At 56.4% G+C, this 20567-nt stretch overlaps 8 protein-coding genes across 8 annotated transcripts; 6 read left to right on the top strand and 2 right to left on the bottom strand.

Moving 5' to 3' along the window:
• Positions 1-115: 115 nt before the first annotated feature.
• On the top strand, positions 116-1048 carry B0T26DRAFT_675301 (uncharacterized protein; the record flags this gene model as incomplete). Its single annotated transcript, XM_060439812.1, has 3 exons — positions 116-206; positions 396-782; positions 846-1048. 3 exons carry the CDS (start codon positions 116-118, stop codon positions 1046-1048), a joined length of 681 nt encoding a protein of 226 aa, XP_060295685.1.
• A 6343-nt stretch (positions 1049-7391) lies between these two features.
• Positions 7392-8969, top strand: B0T26DRAFT_648000 (uncharacterized protein; the record flags this gene model as incomplete). The annotated part of the gene is made up of 2 exons (XM_060437965.1): positions 7392-7810; positions 7868-8969. The coding sequence occupies 2 exons, from the start codon at positions 7392-7394 to the stop codon at positions 8967-8969; spliced, it is 1521 nt and encodes a 506-aa protein (XP_060295684.1).
• Positions 8970-9353: 384 nt separating this feature from the next.
• B0T26DRAFT_707605 (uncharacterized protein) lies at positions 9354-10016 on the top strand. Its single transcript, XM_060441862.1, has one exon. The coding sequence runs from the start codon at positions 9492-9494 to the stop codon at positions 9648-9650; it is 159 nt and encodes a 52-aa protein (XP_060295683.1). The 5' UTR covers positions 9354-9491; the 3' UTR covers positions 9651-10016.
• A 214-nt stretch (positions 10017-10230) lies between these two features.
• B0T26DRAFT_751034 (triose-phosphate transporter family-domain-containing protein) lies at positions 10231-11685 on the top strand (the record flags this gene model as incomplete). Its single annotated transcript, XM_060445320.1, has 4 exons — positions 10231-10440; positions 10612-10787; positions 10903-11125; positions 11230-11685. The coding sequence occupies 4 exons, from the start codon at positions 10231-10233 to the stop codon at positions 11683-11685; spliced, it is 1065 nt and encodes a 354-aa protein (XP_060295682.1).
• A 1672-nt stretch (positions 11686-13357) lies between these two features.
• Positions 13358-16542, top strand: B0T26DRAFT_751033 (uncharacterized protein; the record flags this gene model as incomplete). Its single annotated transcript, XM_060445319.1, has 5 exons — positions 13358-15220; positions 15286-15753; positions 15841-15972; positions 16027-16120; positions 16181-16542. 5 exons carry the CDS (start codon positions 13358-13360, stop codon positions 16540-16542), a joined length of 2919 nt encoding a protein of 972 aa, XP_060295681.1.
• Positions 16543-16848: 306 nt separating this feature from the next.
• B0T26DRAFT_828372 (uncharacterized protein) lies at positions 16849-18101 on the bottom strand. The gene is made up of 3 exons (XM_060447444.1): positions 17604-18101; positions 17032-17539; positions 16849-16998 (listed from the first exon to the last, which is right to left on the bottom strand). Exons 1-3 carry the CDS (start codon positions 18026-18028, stop codon positions 16915-16917), a joined length of 1017 nt encoding a protein of 338 aa, XP_060295680.1. The 5' UTR covers positions 18029-18101; the 3' UTR covers positions 16849-16914.
• Positions 18102-18630: 529 nt separating this feature from the next.
• On the top strand, positions 18631-18945 carry B0T26DRAFT_751031 (uncharacterized protein; the record flags this gene model as incomplete). Its single annotated transcript, XM_060445318.1, has 1 exon — positions 18631-18945. One exon carries the CDS (start codon positions 18631-18633, stop codon positions 18943-18945), a length of 315 nt encoding a protein of 104 aa, XP_060295679.1.
• Positions 18946-19079: 134 nt separating this feature from the next.
• Positions 19080-20557, bottom strand: B0T26DRAFT_774423 (uncharacterized protein; the record flags this gene model as incomplete). The annotated part of the gene is made up of 1 exon (XM_060446584.1): positions 19080-20557. Exon 1 carries the CDS (start codon positions 20391-20393, stop codon positions 19080-19082), a length of 1314 nt encoding a protein of 437 aa, XP_060295678.1. The 5' UTR covers positions 20394-20557.
• Between the last annotated feature and the right edge of the window lie 10 nt (positions 20558-20567).

Here is a 20567-nt window from a genome sequence, read left to right as displayed (position 1 = left end):
TCCAAACGTTCGCTTCCCTCGAGGACCTGGAAACGACTCGCGCTTCGCTAATTTCTTCACTCGAAACAACCAAGCCCTGCTCAGGCCCGTTAGTATCGGCCTAGTCGTGCCGTAGATGTCATTGCGAGTGTCGATCGAAAAGGTTTTCAAGAAGACGCCAGGGCTCGAGAAAATAGAGATCATGAGCCCACTAGGCCTGGGAGGTGGTAATGGGACTTTTGGCCTACTCTTAGTTGACGAGACTCATCGGCTCAATCAACGGGCCAACCAGTCATCACCATGGGACAACACCAAGTTCAGAGACATTAAGATGAACTTCTTTGATAGCGATGATTTCAGCAAGACCCAGCTTGACTAGGTGCGCCGCAAGAGCCAGCATCAAATTTTCCTCTTAGAACCCGCGCAGGGTGTCCTTCCGGCCGACTTACCCCCCGAGCTGCTGTCAAAATTGGCCAACAATGCTCGCGCGCTGAGACATCACCAGCTTCAGACTCAGATGCGCGTACAGGCAGTATCGGATTTCGTGCGCTATGTCCGCTGGATTCCCGAACTAGATCCTCTCTCAACGCCTCCGGTGCCTCGCCTTGACGGATACGGCTTTCGCATCTTCGACGACTTCGACCGCATGCGAAAGGAGATTTTTCAACATGATTCGGAGTGCTGCCTCTCGCGCATGGCCGCCGGCTACGCTCGGGACTGGGTGACTAAGCTAGACAAGAAGACCAAGCTACCCCGGGGTGAGTTCGGCATCGACATCGGCGAGACGCGGCTCAGATGGAACAGTGAGGTTAAAGACTAGGTTTCTTCCCACAGGGCGCTCGAAGAGGTGGGCTCGATCCACACAGTCCAGGGCTACGACCTAAACTATGCCGGCGTCATCATCGGTCTCGACCTGCGATACGACCCGCAGACACGACGCCTCCACATCGATGGCAAGTCGTATTTTGAAAAGAGGGGCAGGCAGAACAACAATACCCTTGGCAAGGCCTATTCGGACGGTGACCTGCTGCGATATATCACGCAGGAGGCACTGAGCAGAAAAGGATGAGAGAGGCGGAGAATGAGGAAGCGGAGAAGGGAGGAGCAGTAAAGGGGTAGACAGAGAAGAGAGGAGCAAGGGGCAGCAGTGGAGGGCGGCAGAGGGGGTGGCAGAGAAGAGATCATATCGCTGTGAAGTGTGCACTCAAGGGTGAAACAAAACAGCACAAGTCACTTATAATGACCACAAAGACCATGTCACCGACGCAAAGAAGCTGGGGGAATGTTCCACCGCGGCCATACTCCTACCATTGATCTGCCTGTCCGTCAGACACTATGGGCAGCCGACAATTCCTGCAAGGCAGAATGAAGTCGAGGAAGGTAGACTGTTCCCCTGCCGTGGAGACGTCTGTGGGCAATTATAGGGTGGAGGGAGGCCTCTGCCCAAAGTGGGTGATGACAAGTGGGTTACGCTACGCGCGTTCAAGAACCAGACATTTGACTCTTCTGAATGAGTCACCGGAGTTTCGTTGGCGAAGCTTTAGATCTGGAACTGCATGGTTCTAAGCCTCTTCTGCCTGCCGTGCTGTGTGTGGCCGAGGTGTTTTGATCACCGAGAGGAACTTCCTCCATCCAAGCCCCTTTCCACCGCCGGCTGGCCTGATTCCTGGAATGCCACCAGCCACTTCGTAATGACCTTCTCGGAGGGGTAATAGCTGTGTACGAAAGAGCTGTACTCAGCCCCCTCTTTGCGTGGCCACTGGGCCCTGCCTCCTCTCATCAAGCGGAACCCTGTCACACCAGTGGAAGCCTCTAGGCCCATAATCGACGTCAAGACACAAGTCCACCATCTCTGCTCTTTGGCATCGCTGGTTATTTTCCGCGCATGAGCGAGGCACACTCAAGAATAGGTAGGCTCAGGTACCGGAGTCCCCTGAGCGAGTGATGAAACGCCCCCTGACCCGAGGATGGAAGTGCAGAAGAGGCGAAGGGGGATGATCGGGAATGGCCCTTGGTTTCTTCAGTTCTTCACGGGAGGAGGGCGGAGCTATCAGGAAGGTCAGTCGTATAAGGGCCAAAAACTTGATGCCACAACCCTGGGCTTCCAGTTTCGACCCATATCCTAACGCCTCCGTATCCAGCTGAGTTCACGGCCTTATCCGCAATGCCCCTTAATGCAGTGTAGATCCACGCCATCTTCTTCCCTTACTTAGCTTCGCCAGCTTCATCCAAGCATACTGCCCAGGCAGTGTTCATTGATGTCGGTAAATCCACAGTCAGGCAGTCTCCTGCTGCACTCCTGCGCCCCTTCAATAACACCAACTTCCTGTATCCTAGTCGCGAGCTTGTATTATGGCGACAGCGTGTAACCGATGATCAACCCATGACTAGGGTGGGCAGTTGCGACTCCATAGAGTGAGCTTGCATTGTAGCAACATTGATCGAAGCATTAACAGCCCAGGACTAGAACAGACAACATTCGACTGCGCCGCCTCCTCGTTCGTGAGCTTTGACTCGCGGCCAATTAGCTGCTGAAGTCATGCTGGCTCAGTATTCTGCCTTGTCGTCGTTACGTCATTTTACTATCAAGGGATTAGCCAAGTGACCATCGGCTCTGGCAGATACAGTGTCAAGTCATCTATCTGCCTATTACATATCTTGATCTGCGCAATTGGTCTATCCGGCGTTCGTACTGAATCTCCGCCTGATGCCATTCACTTCTCAGCGTCTAGTTGCTCTAATCCGAAGTCTGTCCTTGCTATAAGTCAGGTGGTCTGCTTATGGAACACCCCTGGATTTGGAACAAGGTTTGTCATCAAGGACTTGCCGCTCGCCACCCAACTCGCCTATTTCAATCGCTTGCAACTTGACCAATTCTGCTTCAATACTTATCTTCTTTTCTCCATTCAATTGAGAAATGAAAGATGAAGCGATATACTCAGTTGGATTTGCAGAATGCGCTGGCAGAGTATGCAGAAACCGGCTTACTCCGTAGCTCTGCTGAAAATCACGGCATCCCCCCTACTACTCTCTTTAATCGGGTTCGTGGTTCCGAGCCAGCCTCCAAGGCCCAAATTCTTAATCAAAAGCTTTCTCCGGCTATGGAAGAACGCTTAACCGAATGGATTCTATTCCAAGGGTCGCTCGGTCACCCTCCAACCCACGCCCAAATTCGGAAACTAGCTAGAAGAATGCTCGAAGATAACGAGACCCTCGGAAAACGCTGGACTAGCCGGTTTTTGGCTAGAAATCCATCTATTTCTACAATTAGGCCTCGGAGAATCCATGCAAACCGTGCTGATCGAGCCTGTGAGGCCGTTATCCGGCCTTGGTTTGACTATTTGAAGCCTCCAGGCGTGGAGGCTATTCCAGCCAAGCATAGGTATAATATGGATGAAACTGGCATTGCTTCTGGCATTGGAGATAACGGCCTGGTTGTTAGATCTAAGGAAAGAAAGAAATTCCAGAAAAAGAAGAAAGGAGACCGAATTTGGACCTCGATTATCGAATGTATTTCCGCTGACGGCCGGTATTTGAACCCAGTCGTCATTTTCAAAGGTGGAAGCCTTCAACAACAATGGTATCCACGCGATTTACAGCCATTTAAGGGCTGGAAGTGGAAACCCACTGAAAACGGCTGGTCTGACGATGATACTGCCGTCGCATGGCTCCGCAATATCTTTCTTCCAGAGACTCGGCCAGCTACCCCCTCGGAGAAGCGCTTCCTTATTTTAGATGGCCACGGTAGTCATACCACCGAAGAATTCATGTGGCTAGCCTTTTCTAATAACGTACAATTGTTATTTCTACCAGCCCACACCTCCCACGTTCTCCAGCCCCTGGATTTATCGGTTTTCGGCCCTCTAAAAGCCCGGTACAGAGCCAAGCATAACGAGGTTGTTTCCGGCTTCGACGAAGGCACTGTTGCTGAAAAGAGGGCCTTCCTAGAATGCTACCGGCATGCCAGGGTCTATGGAATGACTGAATCTAATATCAAAGCCGGCTGGAAAGCTACAGGCCTCTGGCCGGTCAGCCTCAGGAAGCCCCTAAGCAACGGCCTTGTTATTAAGAATTCTAACGGCGACGTTGGTCAACTGACCTCTACGGTTTCTATAGACCTTCAAGAGGTCCATAGCCCCATTCTAAATAAGAATTCGGAGGGCCGGCCTATATGGTTTACCCCTAAAAAGCCGAAGGATTTCCGTATTCAGGGGCAGGTTTTTCTAGCCGGCCAGAAACGGACTGCCAACGACCGACTTTTCATACGCAAGGCCGCAAAAGCCTTCGATTACGTGGTTTTCCAACTAGCCAATACGGCGCATCAATTGGAGGCTGCAGAAAAAAGCCTAGAACGCACAAGAGGCCGAAAGAGAAGGAAGGTCCAAGTCGACCCTAATACGCAGTTCGCTGGAATTGAGGAGGTTCGTGCCTCACAGAGAGAGGCTGGCAGAGAGGACCTTGGTTATTCTGAAAGAGAAGAATCAGGAGAATCCGATACTGAAGACTTCATCATTGTAGCTAATTAATTGACAAAGTTGTTGGCAATTGAAGTTTGTGGTGTTGTGCGGGGTCCGATTCAGGGGCTGTTCCATAGGCAGGGGTGTTCCAAAAGTCCCCCACCTGACTTACGGCTTCTTCGTGGTGATTATGATAAGTTCGCTCTTCTCGCGACTAAGCACTCGTAGGTGTTACGACTCCTATAGATATATATCCCACTAGCAGTAGATAGATTAGAATCACAAGCCTCTATAGCGGATGAGTGTGGAGGGAATTGAGAAAATACCCCTGCAGGGCTTGCTTCTATTTTTTGGTATTGGCAATTTTAGCCGGGGTGGCCAAAAACGGGTCTCCTGGGCTGTGCCGAAGGCACACACACCAGGCTCACCACGACTCAGGTTGAAGCAGCAGTAGCTCAGGACCATTGACCTCAATAGCAATTGCTGAGGGCAACTCTCGGGAAACGCGTAGGGCTGTGTCGCACACCCCGAAGCCGACGAACAAAAATATACGAATGACATGGAAGGCATACATTTCCCCAGTGAAAGTAACAATTGCCGAGTATCCAAGGTCTTGAAGCGCATTTTAACGGCTAAGACTATGGTGCGCCTCGTCACTCCTCGTCCAACAAACTGGGTTAAGGCATGGTAGATAGACCCGGCAGTTTGGCTAGAACATTGTGATTACTTGCTCATCTACGAACAATTTCTGGCTATGACCACTATTAACAGACATATCACGCAAAGCAAACCGACGCGTTGTGCAGAATTGGTGTAGCAGCTAAGAGCTAGTTGTGAAACAGATGGATTGATGGAATTTCCAGATGCACTCGCGTTCCCTCGTAATTAGTATTTCTAGGGCACCTTCCTAATCAAGTTTGTGGATTTCAGACCCAGAAGAAATGGCAAACAGAAGGAGAAAATTTTTTTTATTGGCAGATTCTATTTCACAAGGCTGACAGCTGCTGCTATTTCTCATTGGCTTTATTCTTTCTGTACGTTAACACCGAGCGTGGAAGAATTTCCAAGACATACCATGATCCTTCTGAGAAGGTGTAAGCCATTTTCGTATAGGGGTTAAAATATCTTTCACTTTGACGTAGCACCTGCTCAACCATGCTTCTATCTGCACGGTAAATTTTGGGCGGTTGTCATTAGATCCCCCCTGGACGCGGTAAGAGAAAGAATCGGCATCTAGGTAAGCTACAAGCGGTACCGCTGCTTTTTAGTGCAGTTGCTGTGTCTCATATAGGAGCACAGATATGGCAATCAATGTTTGGGGATCGACAAAGCTCAACAAACCTCTTCTGTGCAAAGACTATCACCTAGTCATGGTCTCTGGGAATGGCATCTCCGTTACCACCGTCATGGGTGACACAGACTCTTCTGGTTAAGCCTATATTGTAATGACCCCGAAGCAGAAGAAAGTGATCGATGACTAGGTTATATATAGATGCAAGCCTATTTGACCTAGTTACTTACCTCGAGAATACCCTCTTTTTTGCCCATGACACAAACCAAAGTGTCCGAATCAAAGCTAGGTTGTGTTTGGAACTATCCGTAGGTGGGTTACATATTGGGAAACCACATACAATCAAGAGCTGTTTGGGTAGTGGCGAAGAACAAGCTCATAATTACTGTTTGGACGAATTAAATGTTTCCCAAGTCCGTCTCATATCCGAATTCAGAGATTTATCGGACTTGGCTATTTGTTTATCTATGGCCAGATATCTTCGCTGATACGATAAAGTGAGCAAGAGGTGCAAAGTTAGTCATCCGTCTTTCAAATTCTGGTGTGGTCGCAGTGCTGTCTTATTCGGGGAAGTAACCTTGGAGATTAGGACGCGCGTCAGTCAGCCCCTTTTCATCTTTCAAAATTTTACCTGAACCCTAACCCTGCACCATAATTTCCTTCCGCCGAAATGGGACTAGAGTAATTCGCCGAGTGCAGGAAAAACTCTGGCAGTGTGCATAAGCTCGAGTAAAATTACAATAGGCTCGAGATGCGAGAGGCTCGCTTTTATTCGGGTTGTACAGGCGATAGTCTATCATAACGCTGCTCCCTAGAGGTCTGGGCTGGAGAGTGATAGTACGGATTCGGGATTCGGGAATTGGAGCGATCGGGAATTTCACTGGAGTCTCCACCCCCGACACGGGGCACGCGACCAACAGCCTGGAAGTTCCCGGTTGGCCGTTCGGGCTGGCCAGGAAACTTGAAAGCCGCCAACCTGGAAAGTCGAGGCATTGAGCCTCCACAGCCCACACCCAGGAGTGCCCTGCCCGTCCCGACTTCCAGGTTCCCGACTCTCAGCGTATTTACCCGCGGGAGCAATAACTTAAATTCAGCCTCTGGAGACCCAGCCGCGAGACTTCAACGTCTCCTCTCAGCCGGGCGGATGACCTGTTCTTGAGTGCAGAATAAAACGCAGGGGGATCCTTTTCAGCTCCAGCGATGGAATCGGGTCGGACGGCAATGCGGCACCACGGCACATCCTTGACTGATAGGGGAGCTCCATCGACGTGTCGCGATGCACCCAATTACAGGCCTGTTCCACAGGCGGCGGGGGGGGAAGAGGGGCCCCTAAATGGTTGGCGATAGGCCAAGTGGTGCGGGAACACGAAAAGGCCCAAGGAGTGGCCCACGCCGCTGACGAGAACAGCCCAGGATAAGCTTGAACGGGATTCGCGCATGCGATCTCCCGCCAAGACCTACGACAGACAAATTCTGGTTGACAAGGTGCACGCGGCCATCGACGCCCGGCCATGGGATTTCCTTCCCCCCCACCTCTCCCGCCGCCAACCGCCGTTCTTTTCCTATCCAGCCTTGTTCTTCGCATGCCTTTTTGAGGCTCCGACCTCCTCTTCCGACGCTATGATCCGAGTTGCGTGCGACGTGCTTCCGTTATGACCGCCATAATGTTCCATCGCCAGCGGCCGGCCAGAGTTGCCTTGGTGCTGGCCGTGCTTTTTATACTCTGGTATGGGCTCGCCAACTTTTCCGCCGCCCGCATCGCCGACGACTCGTTTCCCGGCGGTCCTTGGAAGCCTCTGAAGGGCACCACTTCCAAATCGCGGCGGTCGTCCATTGGCAAGATTACCGTGGCTGCAAACTCGCTCAACTCGGATGTCATACACCGCGCCATGCTGACACACGAGCGACACAACAATGTTCACGGCTATGTGCACCACATTGCCTACAACGAGGCCGTCAGCAGCCTCATCGAGAATGACCGTTTGCACCGTCCCAAGGGCGCCTGGACAAAGCCTGCCTATATCATGTCCATTCTGGTTGCCGAGCTTCAGAAGCCTGACGAGGAGAGACTGAAATGGGTTTTGTAGGTTTCCTGCGCTTGCTTCTACGTTGCGCCAACGAGGCTAACATTCCCCTGCAGTTGGTTCGATGCCGATACCGCCATCATGAACTTCCAAACTCCGCTCCACACCTTCCTTCCGCCAGGCGATCTAAACGGCATCGAGAATGTCGACCTCCTTATCGCGTCCAACTGGGACGGACTCAACTCGGGCGTCTTCGCCCTGCGCGTCAGCCCCTGGTCCGTGTCGTTCATGTCGGCCGTCCTAGCATACCCGATATACGAACCCGCCAAACTTGCCAAGAATAAATTCCGCGACCAGAGCGCCATCCAGTACATCCTGGAGGATAAGGCCTCTCCACTTGCCGCAACACCGATGAAGAGCAAGGACCACTGGGTTCAGGTACCCATGCGATGGTTCAATGCGTTACCCGTCAACAACGCCTTTTACAAAAACGGCACTTGGTTGTTTGGCAAGAACATGACCAAGGAACAATTTGATGACGGCACCGAAAATGTGTTCGACGACGGCCACGGCGGCAAGCTCAACGCCTGGAAGATCATGCAAGGCGACCTGGCGGTGCACTTTGCCGGGTCATCCAACGTGAGAGACAGCTGGATGACTCCCTGGCTTGACAGGGCCGAAGCCGGGCTTCCCGCATGGAATAATGCCACCGCCTGGATCGCGATGAGCGACTCCATCCGCGACTTTTGGGTCAAGACGGACGACGAGATGGCGGCGCTCAGGACGAAGTCTGCCGACGAGGAGACTAAGAAGGAGAAGGAGAAAAAGGAAAAAGAGAAGCTAGAGAAGGAGAAGGCTAGGAAAGACAAGGAAGCAAAGGAACAGAAGGACAAGGATGACAAGGCACGGAAAGAAAAGGAGAAGCTTGACAAGGCGGCACAGGAGAAGGACAAGCAGCAAAAAGAGCTACAGCAGCAGGAGCTACGAGAACAGCAACGTAAGCAAAAGGCCGAAGATGAACTTTTGGCGACAGACGACAAACCAAAACACTCGGCCGGCAAGGTGCTGCTCGTGGACACGACAAAGTTTGACAAGGGCGGCCAAGCACCGACGCTAGCCCCAACAACGTCTGTGGCGCTTGGGCAAGCACCGAGCGTCTCGTTGCCAACAGCGGCGGCAGCAACAACGGGCGGCAAAGACGGCGGAAACAATCTTTAAACTGATATAATATGTGCCTCTTTTGTATATGTATATATCCTAGAATCATAGATACAGGCGTTTTGTTTTGCCATTTTGTCTAATCTGATCGCCAGTCGTACTGACCAGGAAAATATGTGGACACTCCATTAATTGCCCACATTGGCCTCAATTGCCCACATTGGCCTCTCGCTTGTCCGCACATACACTAAATCTATTTCGCGTTAAATTGATCGACCCGGGAAGAGGCATTGGATGGTAGTCTGACGATCACTGCGACCGCATTGCAAGTGCACTGCTATTTCTGTCCCGCTCACTCAACCAGATCTGACATTCGACGTCCATGGAAACTCCGTGGATGCTCCATACGCAGGGGGGCGGTGGGGAGGCGGTGGGGGAGAGGCTGTTGGACAGTTGTGTGACACTGCGACGGTTCCACCAAGGAGGGACATTCAGCTTCTTTTCACTCCCCCAAGACTCCCTGGGGAATTATTGGCGATACGCAGCGAGATGCCCCACCGAAAAAAGGAGGCCATCCCGTAGATGGCGAAGCAAGCCTGGCTGCTGTGCTGTGTGCACAGGCATGCATCCAATCTCAATTTACAGCCGCCCCCCGGGCGCCCCTTCCCTCATTCCCCCCTGCCCCCTGTGGCTGCCGTCCTTCCCGGGATCTCGACGCCCCTTCCGCCAAGGTACTACTAATAATGCTAGTTAGGAGAGCTGAAAACATGCTGCTGCAGTGCTACGGCTGCACTTTTGGGTGAAGCTTTCCACACTTCCCCCCCCTCCATATTCTTTTATTAACTTGTCCTGATTGTCTGACGATCGCATCCGTCTCTCTCCCTTCAGCCACGACTTTGCCCTTGCATTACCAAACCCGCCGCTACGGTCTCGAATGGCGGGGTAGACGCGTACTAATTAGTTTGCGGAAACGCTAGCCTCACCTGGGAGAAGCAGAGAACGGCGGGAATTGGAAAGCAGCAGAATCGGATCAGATGCATTTCCTCGTTTGACATTTTGCGCGCTTTCCCTTCCCCTCACTCGTTTCTTGGGGGCGCCGCAACCATATCTATTCCCCGTATTCCGCCATCGCTCTACAAGTCGTTTTTGGTTATCTAGGCTCTGTGATGACAGTGGTCGGCCTGCCTGCCCCCTTTGCTGGTGCGGTAGCTGCTAGCCCAGAGTCGGTCGACGCCTAACGACCTAGCGGTGAGAGCGTTGAAACCGGGGCGAGATCGACGACACGTCGGCTTCGCCAGACACAAACACGGCCCGAACTATCATGGCTCCCCCGGGGATAATGAAGGAAAAGCACGGCGACGTCGAGGCCCAACGCCCGTCGCATCACCAACACATTGGCTTGTCTCCGACCAGGACGTCGCAGCTCGACTCCGAGTACCGCACTTCTGGCTGGACCAAGTTGTCGTATCTGGCCGTCTACTTCTTGTGCAACATCTCGCTTACCATATACAACAAGAAGATTTTGGGCAAGGTGAGGTTTTTCTCGAGTCCTGAGTCCTTCCTCGCACCACGGTTGCACATGCCTTCGTCGGCCGGGGCACGGCATCCGGGGCCTGGCCGGCTGCGTTATCTGGGCCGGCTGCGTCCTGAAGCCAGCCGCCGCCGCCGAAGTTGAGCAAGTTCCTAACACCTATTGTGCTAGTTTGGATATCCGTGGCTTCTCACAGCCCTACACGCCGGCTCGGCCTCAATCGGATGCTATATCCTGTTACTGAGAGGGCATTTCTCTCTCACGAAACTGTCGTTTCAGCAAAGCACGGTCCTTGCCTTGTTCTCCATTCTGTTCACCGTCAACATCGCCACATCCAACGTGTCTCTGTGAGTAAACATGCGCCGCCTCACTCACCAACCGCCATTTGAGATGACGTGATATCACCATCTGAGTTTCATCAGCTGAGATTCATCTGGGTCAACTAACCGAAGACGCCTTCAGAGCACTGGTTTCCATACCGTTCCACCAGATTATGCGCTCGACCTGTCCCGTCTTCGCCGTCATCGTTTACCGCGTCCGCTATAAGCGCACCTACTCTACCGAGACATACCTGTCTCTTATTCCCGTCGTCCTCGGGGTCGGCCTCGCCACGTATGGCGACTACTACTTTACCACGGCCGGGTTCTTTCTCACGTTCCTTGGCGTTCTTCTTGCAGTGGTCAAGGTGCGTTTCTTTCGCTCCTTCTCTCCCTCTATGCTTCTCTCCGTGCCCTCATTTCCGTAGCCCCTATCTCTGTGCTTCAGACTGACGGGATAACTATGGAGCAGACGGTTGCAACAAACCGTATCATGACCGGGGCGCTCGCGCTGTCCCCACTTGAGACACTCCTACGCATGTCCCCACTGGCCTTCATCCAGGCGGTTATCTGCGCGACCCTGAGCGGCGAGTTCGCCAGGTTCCGTGCTGCGAACCCGGATGGCCCGTCGCGGATGATGATGCTCGCGCTGGCCGGCAACGGACTGCTCGCCTTCCTGCTCAACGTGAGCTCCTTCTCCACCAACAAGGTTGCGGGCGCCCTCACCATGACGGTCTGCGGCAACATTAAGCAGTGCTTGACGGTGGTGCTCGGAATAGCCCTCTTCAACGTCCAAGTCGGCTTCCTTAACGGCCTCGGCATGATGATTGCTCTGTCTGGCGCCGCTTGGTACAGTCTGGTCGAGCTGAGGTCCAAGGGCGCCTCCGCAGCTTCTAGGGCGGCTGCTGCCACTCTTTCGAAGGGCTAGACTCGGTCGAAATGCCGCTTCGAAGTGTTTGTAAATATGTATTTTTACATGCTGTCATATGACCCCAATATTTTGTTTTGTTTTGTTCAATCTCGTTGGATATATATAAAACTTGGGATAAATGGATTTATATACCTGTCTGTCTCTGCGGGGGTTCTGGGCTGGAAGTTCTTGTCCTGCCATTGATCGCCAGGTCGCTGCTGTTCGACAGCTGTGAATAACACTGTGCTGGCATTGCCCGGCTTTAACAGGTTCTCACTCGGATGCTGTGAAACAAGCAAATGCAGAGCGGGCCATTTATCTATCCGAGTCCCAGAAACAAACGGTGTTCTAGACTTCGAGCTGAACTTGTTGACGAAATACTAATACCTCGAATACTTCGTTTATGGGCTTAAGGGGGTCAAACCAGTCTGGGGGGCATTATCTGAATTGTTTACTCATTAAGCCCCTCCAAAACCCACGGTAAACCCTAATAAATTAGAGAAAAGGGGAGAAAGGGGCGTAAGACGGAGAGGTGGTTTGGTGATGGCGTGCACACGACCTCCCGGCTAGTTCCAGGCAGGTTAAGGCGAGCCTATCGGCTAGTCCCGGCGTGCATGCACATCATGGGCCGAAGCCAAGTCTTGCCAAGATTGCAAAGGGGGAAGCTACGGTGAACGGCACATACAGGTAGGGTGGGCAATTAATTAATGAGAAGCGGGTGGCACATGGAAACTTTGACGAGAAGACGGGACCGGGGACGGGAATTTCGTAGGCAATTTACAGGTCTGGTTGGTGCTGAACACAACTCACTGTATTACATAATTACGCACTTTGTGCCTGAGGTTTAAGGTTGACAATCGCCTTCCCCGCCCTCCCCGCCCAACACAGCAGTCAGGGGTCCCGATCCCAGCAAACCTGCGACAGCGCCGGAGCCGCCCAAAAAGGGCACAGCCAGGACAAGGCCAATGGCGAGCGGCCATGGGATCTGTCAATCGACCTGTTGGCGGCGCGCTCAAACACGGCCGATTACCAACGGGAATAGATGCAGCCCGCACAGTTGCGCGCCACAGCGAGCCAGTGCAGATGCAGCCCAGCGCGGAGCAGCACATGCAGCGCCCGCAGCAGCGCCCGCAGCGCCCGCAGCGCCCGCAGCGCAACCAACGCCAGCACCGCAACCAACGCCGGCAACGACATTACCTACAGGGCCCAACCCAGGAATGAAATGCACCTTGATATGTATTGGACAATACGTACGGAACACCTCCCTACAAAACTCCTCGCATACCTACCTCGAGGTATTGTAAACACGACGTGCATCTTCGGCTGGGCAAGACACGAAGCCTGGAGGCAGAAAACATGTTGCTCGTCTGATCGATCCGATGGCGCCCTATGACCTCGGACCGGCGATGGCTGCTGCGGCGAAGCCAAGGCCCCCCCACCCAAAAAGATGTCATATCGTCGACGGTGAGAGAGGCCCAGCAAGGCTTAGCATGAGGCCCAGCAGTGGTCAGCGGCACTTCAACCGCCTTAAGACTGCTGTTAGCCCGCCTCGCACAAGGCCGGGGGGCCAGCCCGGAGAAAGCTGGACTTGGAAGGATAAACCGATCGAGACCGAAAGACAGCACAATGGTGCGGTAGTCGAGCGTGTCTGGACAGAAAACACCGACCGGACAGCGCTGCATCGCCAAACATGTCAGCCGCCGACAAACTGACCACGTCCGAGTGCCTCTCGGCTCCGCACGACAACCTGGTGCACTTCAGCCGCTGCGTCAAGTTCGGCGCACGCCAAAAGTACCTCGAGAACGCCCCCGCCGAGGTTCGCGGCCAGATCGACCATCTGCTCTCCCGTGTCGAAGACGTCCGCTTCCACATCGAGGCCCGTTCCGACGGCGAGTTCTGGACTGGCCGCCTCGCCGACCACCTCTCAGACCTCCGTGCCAAGCCACAGCCGCGCAAACACGACCGATCTCTGGCCGAGGCTACCCTGTCGGTCCTACACCTCGGAAGCCACTCTAGCCACACGGGCCCCGAAGAGACTCGCCCCCCGCTCCCCGGTACCGGTGCCGCCGCTGCCGCCGCTGCCGCAGGCCCCGGCGCCAGCCTCGACGGAGCTCTCTCCGTCCCGAACGGCCAGCCCAACGGCAGCCCCCAGAACGGCCATGTCCATGGCAACAACGCCCAAAACCACGCACACAGCCACCTTCACATACACGGCGCTCACACCCACGGTGCCAACGGGCACGCCAACGGGCACGCCAACGGTAAGTCGAAGAACTCGGCCAAGGACTCGGACAGCCACTACAAGGGGCTGCATGCGGGAGCCGTCTTCTTCAAGGATGGCTTCCCGCATTCACACTCCAAGCTCGAGGGCACCTTCCCCCACCAGAACATGCCCCTGGTTGATCTGCTCTCCAAGGATAAGGATAGGAACGTGCTCATGGAGGAGTGCGACGAGGGCATCATTCGTTGGTTCCACATCCCCGCCAACAACATGGCCTGGGTCGAGGAAGTGATTGCTCGCCACTACAACGAAGACCGCCCGCCCAGGAACGAGCTCTTCGAGAGGGCCAAGGGGGGGTCCAAAACCCAGGAGATCCTGCGCCGCGTCAACTGGCGCGGCCACAGTCGCGAAGCCATCAATCCGCACATCGCGCCCCACAACCGCCAGCTTGAGCCCTCTTGTGAAATCGTCAAGACGGGCACTACCACGGCCATGGCTCTCTTCGCCCCCTTTCTCCACTGGGACACGGAGCAGGGATGGCAGAGACAGCAGAAGGCGATACTCGACGCCACCCGCGTCGCCAACATGCAGACGGCCGCCTCTGCCCCCAAGGACCGCGTCCAGGACAATTTTAACAGTGAGCTGCGCGGCCACCACGTGCAGAGCACGACGCTGTCGTCGCTCGCCCACGAGGCAATCTCCAGCTCGTCGAGCCACCTCAGATCCATGACGACACGCGCCGTCAGCCGCCGCGGCGTCGTCGGGAGGGTCCTGTTCTGCGCCGCGCGCATCTTTAAGCTGATGGCGTCGTTTGAAGACGACGAGCTCGTCCGCGAATATCTGTTTGCGAACCCGCCCCTGCACCCGAGGCGGAGCCTGCACCAGACCTTCACCAAGTACTCTAGCTTCTTGCTCGAGACGGAGAGCCTCGACCGCGAGCAGATTGTATACAAGGCGACGGCGCCCGTCACGACCCCCGCGTCGCGCCCCAACTGCAACAAGTGGTGCCAGTGTTCCGACTGCAAGAAGGAGAGGGCTGCCGTCCCGAGGCTGCTGATGGTCGACCAGCTATGGCTGTTTGTGCTGGACGAGAACACCATAATCACCAGCTTCCCGCAGCGGTGGGGGTCGTGGTTCTCCGACGACCCGTCGGGCGTGCACAAGCGCGTCTGCGAGCGGCTGCAGTGCAACGGGAACCAGGACGTCTCGACGCCGTACGAGCTGGCCCTGACCATCTACGACGTGTGCTGCCGCGTGTTTTACGAGAGCACCACCTATCTTGACCGGCAGCCGCAGATGAACTTCATCTTTGCCGATTCGCTCAACTTTGTGGTAAGTTCTGACTTGACAGCGAGCGGCGTGACGGGCAGCATGATGCTAACTAACCGCGTGGGCAGACAACGAGAGAGCTGGCCGCACGCCAGCAGCTGTCCAACCTGGCCCAGGACATCTGGACCGCCTACGGATCGCCCGACAAGGCGGGCATTGCCGAGGCACACCGGGAGATGCTCAACATCAACCCCGAAGCCGGCCTAATGCGCCAGGTCGACAACATCCTCAGCGACCTCAAGGTCATCCGCCAGATCAAGGTGGTGCAGCAGGAGGTGCTCGAGCAGTACCACGTGAACGTTGCCCGGCAGCTGCTGCCGCAGTTCTCCCACGCCGGCCACGAGCTGCACACGCCGCGTCTGCGCGACGTGCGAAGGATGCGCGACGCCCTCGTCGACGACGAGACAATCCCCGTGCTGAAGAGATCGGCGGCGACGTGGACGCTGGCGCAGGCCGACGACTTTGAGGATCTGTTTGCCGACCAGTTCCGCCAGATCGACAAGCTCTACGGCGCCGCCGAGTACTGCGCCAAAAGGGTACGCAACTTGTCTTTCTAGACTTGTGCTCGTGTTTTTTTTTGCCCCTCCGTTGAGCTTGGTTGCTAACCCTTGTCGTGCCTGCAGCTAGAGGAGCTGCTCGAGACTAAGAGCCGCTATGCCGGCATCATTTCGGCGTGGGAGGCGGTGGCCAGCAATGTCGAAATCACCAACCAGGGAAGATCCATCATGCTGTTCTCGGTCCTATCTATTATCTTTGTGAGTAAATTCCGTCTCTGACGACTTGTTTGCGGTGCTAATTCCACGCCACAGCTCCCTCTCTCGTTTATTGCCAGCCTCTTTGGAATGAACAGCATGGACTATGAGAATGGTCTGGCCTCGTTCGCGTCGGAGCTGGGCTACATCTGTAAGCTGATTTCGCTTTGCCGTGCATGAGAGACATGAACTAACGCAGCATTTACTCCAGTCGGCATTTCCATCCTGGTAATCTTCCTCGCGCTGCTGCTCGCTTTCGACAAGTTCTCGCTGGCGCTGCTGCTGTACGGCCTCAAGGTGCCGAGCAAGTGGCTCAGCACGCGCGTGGCCATCTACGAGCCGCCCGTGCTGCAGCGCTCGCGCAACTACCGCAAGCTCAACGAGAAGCGCGTCCGCAAGATCCGCGCCATGGAGGAGGAGATTGAGCGCGCCCGCGCCGTCCGCGACACCAAGCTGTTCTGGAAGTCGGTCGAGGACGAGCAGGCCCGCCGCCGCGAGACCATGCGCAACAAGAACAACGGGCGGCAGCACCGCGTGCCGAGCGGCAACTTTGACAGTTTTGCCGCTGTGTAACATTTTGTAGTGTGAGTAACATTTTGTAGTGTGATGTATAGTAATTGGCTTTCTTTTCGCAATTTTTTGGTGTGTGTGTGTGTGATGCACCGCGTCGCATCGCACTTGTATCTGTATCACGGTGTTGGAACATCCGGACTGGGCGTATTCATAACATGACAGGGTCTGGCCCGTGGAAAAAAGAGCGGCAAAAAATGCGTGAGCGGGCAGGGAAAAGTGTATCTTTATTTGGCTTGTCAACAACAACACGCCCTGCATCTAGCTTCAAGGGCCAACTAAAAATTAAAAATTAAAAAGTAATTACTTCCTTGTGCCATGCGCAGTGGCATGCTCCAGTAGTGCCGCACCGAGTAGATAGACCTACCTGCACCATCAACACGCGCTTGCAGGGCGCGCAAGCACCCGGCCCGTCATGCACACCACCCCGTCCCTCTCAACTCGCAGCTCGTACGCCCGCTGCTGCACCCGCTCCCCCGTGCCGTCGGCTACGTCCTGCACGGACGCAGTAACGATCCGGTACGCCTCGCCCGCGTACAGCGGCGCCACCGCCCGGTAGCTGACCTCGCTCGCACACATCATCCCGTCGTTCCCGTGGCTGTGGATGTCCCTCCAGTAGTCCATCATGCACACTAGGTTCAGCGGCCCGTGCACTACGACGCCCTTTCCCGCGTGTCCCTCGACGTCGCGCGCCCACGAGCCGCTGTGGTGGATCTTGTGCGCGTTGAAAGTTAGTGCTGAGAAGCGGAATAGGCCTGTGTCGGACCAGACTAGGTGCCGGGATGGGAATTTGTTGGCGTTGGTGGTGGCGGTGGTGGTGGTGGTGGTGGTGGTGGTGGTGGTGTTATCAGGGGCAGCGGCTACGTCGTGTGATGAGGATTTGGTGGTTAGGAGTGGTGATATGTGTGTGTGTGAAGGGAGGGGTCTGGGTGGTGGTGGTGGTGGTGGTGAAGATGGAGATGTGGGTTCTGGTGGGATCTCCCTGCGGAATATCCAGGACCTGGGGGCTTGTCAACATCATTTGTGTTGACGTTGGCTTTGGCCAATAAAAGGGGTCAACAAACCTCTGGTCAACCACAGCCAGCCCCCGCTCAGTCCAAAACTCCTTCTCCACGTCGACCAGCACCATGTCGCTGCCGTCGGCGCGGCGGCTCCGCTTGGCCGTCGCGCCCAGCAGCCGTGTGCGCTCCTCGACCAGATCACCCACGCGCAGACGCCCGTCAAGCGACGGCCACCGCATGCGGCCGCCGGCCCACATGCGCCGCGTGAAGGGCGCGGGCGCGTTGAAGGCGCGGTCGGACCCGTCACGGCCCAGCGCGGCCTCGGGCTCCGACGGCGTGAAGTACACGAGGTGGTATCCCGGCGGCAGCTGCGGGTTGAGACCGGGAGGGGGGGGCCGCCCCAGCGTCACGCACAGCTTCTCCAGCTGGTTGCCGTCCAGCACCTGCCGGCGTGTTAGTGTCTTGCCGCCGCCCGAGCTGCGCAGCATCTGCTCGGCTGCCTCGCTGGCGCTGGGACTGGCGCTGGCGCTGGGACTGGCGCTGGCACTGGCGCTGGCGCTGGAATTTATAATTGCGGATGTGCCTAGCCATCGCCGTCGCCGTCGCTGTTGTGTCAGTGCTTGTGCTGCCAGGCTCAGCCGGCAGGCCAGAACCAGAGGCCGTGTTGCCGGCGTCAGGGCCATGTTTGGTGGGAGGTGGTGGAAAAGGCGGTGCAAGCTTATTTGTCTGCATCCGATTTCTTGTAGTCGCTCTCTGTACATGTACATGTGCTCGATCAAAATCGGATGGATATCGACTTCTGTCAGTTGGCCAAAAGTAGTAGTTCGTCTCGTCGTCATTTGGGGACCCGGATGGGTGCAGGCATTGAGGGGGAGCCCGGGTAGTGTACCGAGCGTGACCCCGCACTCAGGCCCTAAAATGCGCTAAACAAGTGGGGGAAGTCCGTTCAAGCTAGTTGGATTTCTGTAACCGCACTAAATTGCCTTCAAACTTTTTTTAAATTTTTTTTTTAGGGCAGACGTGTTTCGCGTTCTAGGCCTTGCACAGCACCAGCCCTCGGTTTGTTTTCGTCACCATGATGCCATTGAAAATGGCCAGACTCGTCCCACGCTCGCTGCTGCCCAACTTGGCAAAAGTGAGACCGGCAGGGCACCGGCTCAGCAGGGCGGCCAACATGAACAAGCACGGCGGCGGCCATGGCTTCGCGTCATCGGCGCCGCGGTGTCTCGTGGCCATGACAGGCTTCAGCGACGAGCAGCTCACTGTGCGCAGGGCCGTGGCCGCCCTGTGCTCCCGCAGCCCCAGCACGTACTGGCAGGAGCGCGGCAAGGCCGTCCACAGCGACCCGCGCAAGTTCCACGCCGCCCTGGCCAAGGATGGATCTAATAGACGGCAACTTAGCTAGTAAACTAACAGGCAAAGGAGCTAGGCTCCCTACTAAATATCTTCGTGCCTACCTTGTATTGGCAAAATCTCCTCGGCGGGGCTGTCTTTGTCGCCTGCGAATACCCTCCTCCCCATCCCTATTTTTGAGGCAGGCTACTTCACGTCTTCCGTGTGCAGGCCCATCAGCTTTGCCAGCGCCTCAGCCATGTCTAGCGCAAAGCCGGCGTCGTTGACGTCCCTTTGGTCCTGCACAACCTCGACGCCGCTGCCCGCGAGCCCCTGCCCGACGGCCTCGAACAGCGCCGCGTCGGCCTCCTTGTCCTCGAACGGGCCGCCCGGGGTCGAGATCATGCTGACGCCGCCCCGCGGGATCCAGACCTGCACCATGCGCGGGTCCCTGGCGCGCCGCAGCTTCTCGCACACCATGTCGCCGACGCGCCTCGCCTCGTCGCGCGACGTGCGCATCAGCGTCACGGCCGCGTTGTGCTCGTGCAGCCGCCGCCCGCCGTACCGCTCGGGCACCGTCGCGCGCGGCCCGAAGTTGGCCATGTCGGTCGCGCCGAGCGACACCAGGCACGGGATCCCCGCCTCAGCCGCTGCCGACAGCCGGTCCGGCCCCGCGCTCATCACTCCGCCCGCCACGTGGTCACACAGCTCCGTCGTCGTCAGGTCCGCCACCGCGTCCAGCGCCCCCTCCCGCACCAGCCGCTCCATCGCCCGCCCCCCTGCCCCCGTCGCGTGGAACACTAGCGTCTCGACCCCGTAGCGCGCCGTCAAATGCCGCCGGATCGCGTCGGCGCCCGGCGTCGTCACGCCGAACATGGTGATGCCCACCCGCTGCTGCTTTCTTTTCTGCCCCGTCGCCGCCGCCGCCGCCGCCGCAGCAGCAGCAGCAGCCGCTTGGGCTTTCTGCCGGCAACGCGCAGCGTATCCCAGCGCAGTAGCAGCAATAGCAGCAGCGGCGTTGCTGAGGATGTCGCGCAGCACGCCGTTGAGCCCGGCGACGTCGACGACCGAGTACATCATGGTCAGGTCCGTCTCGCCGACGTAGGGCGCCGTGTCGCCGCTCGCGACCGTCGACACCATCAGCTTGGGGCAGCCGATGGGCAGCGCGGCGCGCATCGCGGGCGTCGCCAGCGCCGTCGCCCCCGACCCGCCCGCCGACACCATGCCGTGCACCGCCCCGGCGCCGTGCAGCGCTGCGACGGCCCGCGTCGCGCACCCCGCCATGAACGCGATCAGTTGCCCGCGCGCAAGGTCTGTTGGTTGCGTGTGCCCGCCGTCCCCGTGCTGTGCTACGAGGTCGGCTTGGCTGATCGTGATGGCGTCGTGCTGAACATTGTGTCGGCCGGCGTCGATCACGGTGACTGAGACGCCAGGCGTCGCGAGGATCTGCTCGCGCAGGAACAGCAGCTCATCGAGTTTGGTGTCGAACGTGCCGAGCAAGACCACGGTGGCCATGGCCATGTTTGCGTTGTGGTGTTAGTGCTGAATGCCTAGTAGTCTGGTCCGATATGGTTTGGGTGGTCCGAGACGCTCCATACCGCCCCTGGGGCATCGGCCCATCGGCCTACCCCTTGCAGCATCTCCGCTCGCCGTAATGACGGAATAGCAGTACTAACAGCGGACCTACCCCTATAA

Source organism: Lasiosphaeria miniovina (genome assembly GCF_030549165.1).
Source record: "Lasiosphaeria miniovina strain SMH2392-1A chromosome Unknown B0T26scaffold_4, whole genome shotgun sequence".
NCBI lineage: Eukaryota > Fungi > Ascomycota > Sordariomycetes > Sordariales > Lasiosphaeriaceae > Lasiosphaeria > Lasiosphaeria miniovina.
Note: the sequence above shows the minus strand (reverse complement) of the source record. Positions and strands in the feature narration are given on the sequence as shown.

Bases quoted from the DNA above. Each gene is read 5' to 3' on its own strand.
- B0T26DRAFT_707605 (XM_060441862.1), top strand. From the start codon at position 9,492: ATGGCGAAGCAAGCCTGGCTGCTGTGCTGTGTGCACAGGCATGCATCC.
- B0T26DRAFT_828372 (XM_060447444.1), bottom strand. From the start codon at position 18,028: ATGCTGCGCAGCTCGGGCGGCGGCAAGACACTAACACGCCGGCAGGTG. The intron at 17,540-17,603 runs GTTTGTTGACCC...ACAAGCCCCCAG, and splicing joins CTGGCTGTGGTTGACCAGAG to GTCCTGGATATTCCGCAGGG. The intron at 16,999-17,031 runs GTAGCCGACGGC...CGGGTGCAGCAG, and splicing joins TTACTGCGTCCGTGCAGGAC to CGGGCGTACGAGCTGCGAGT.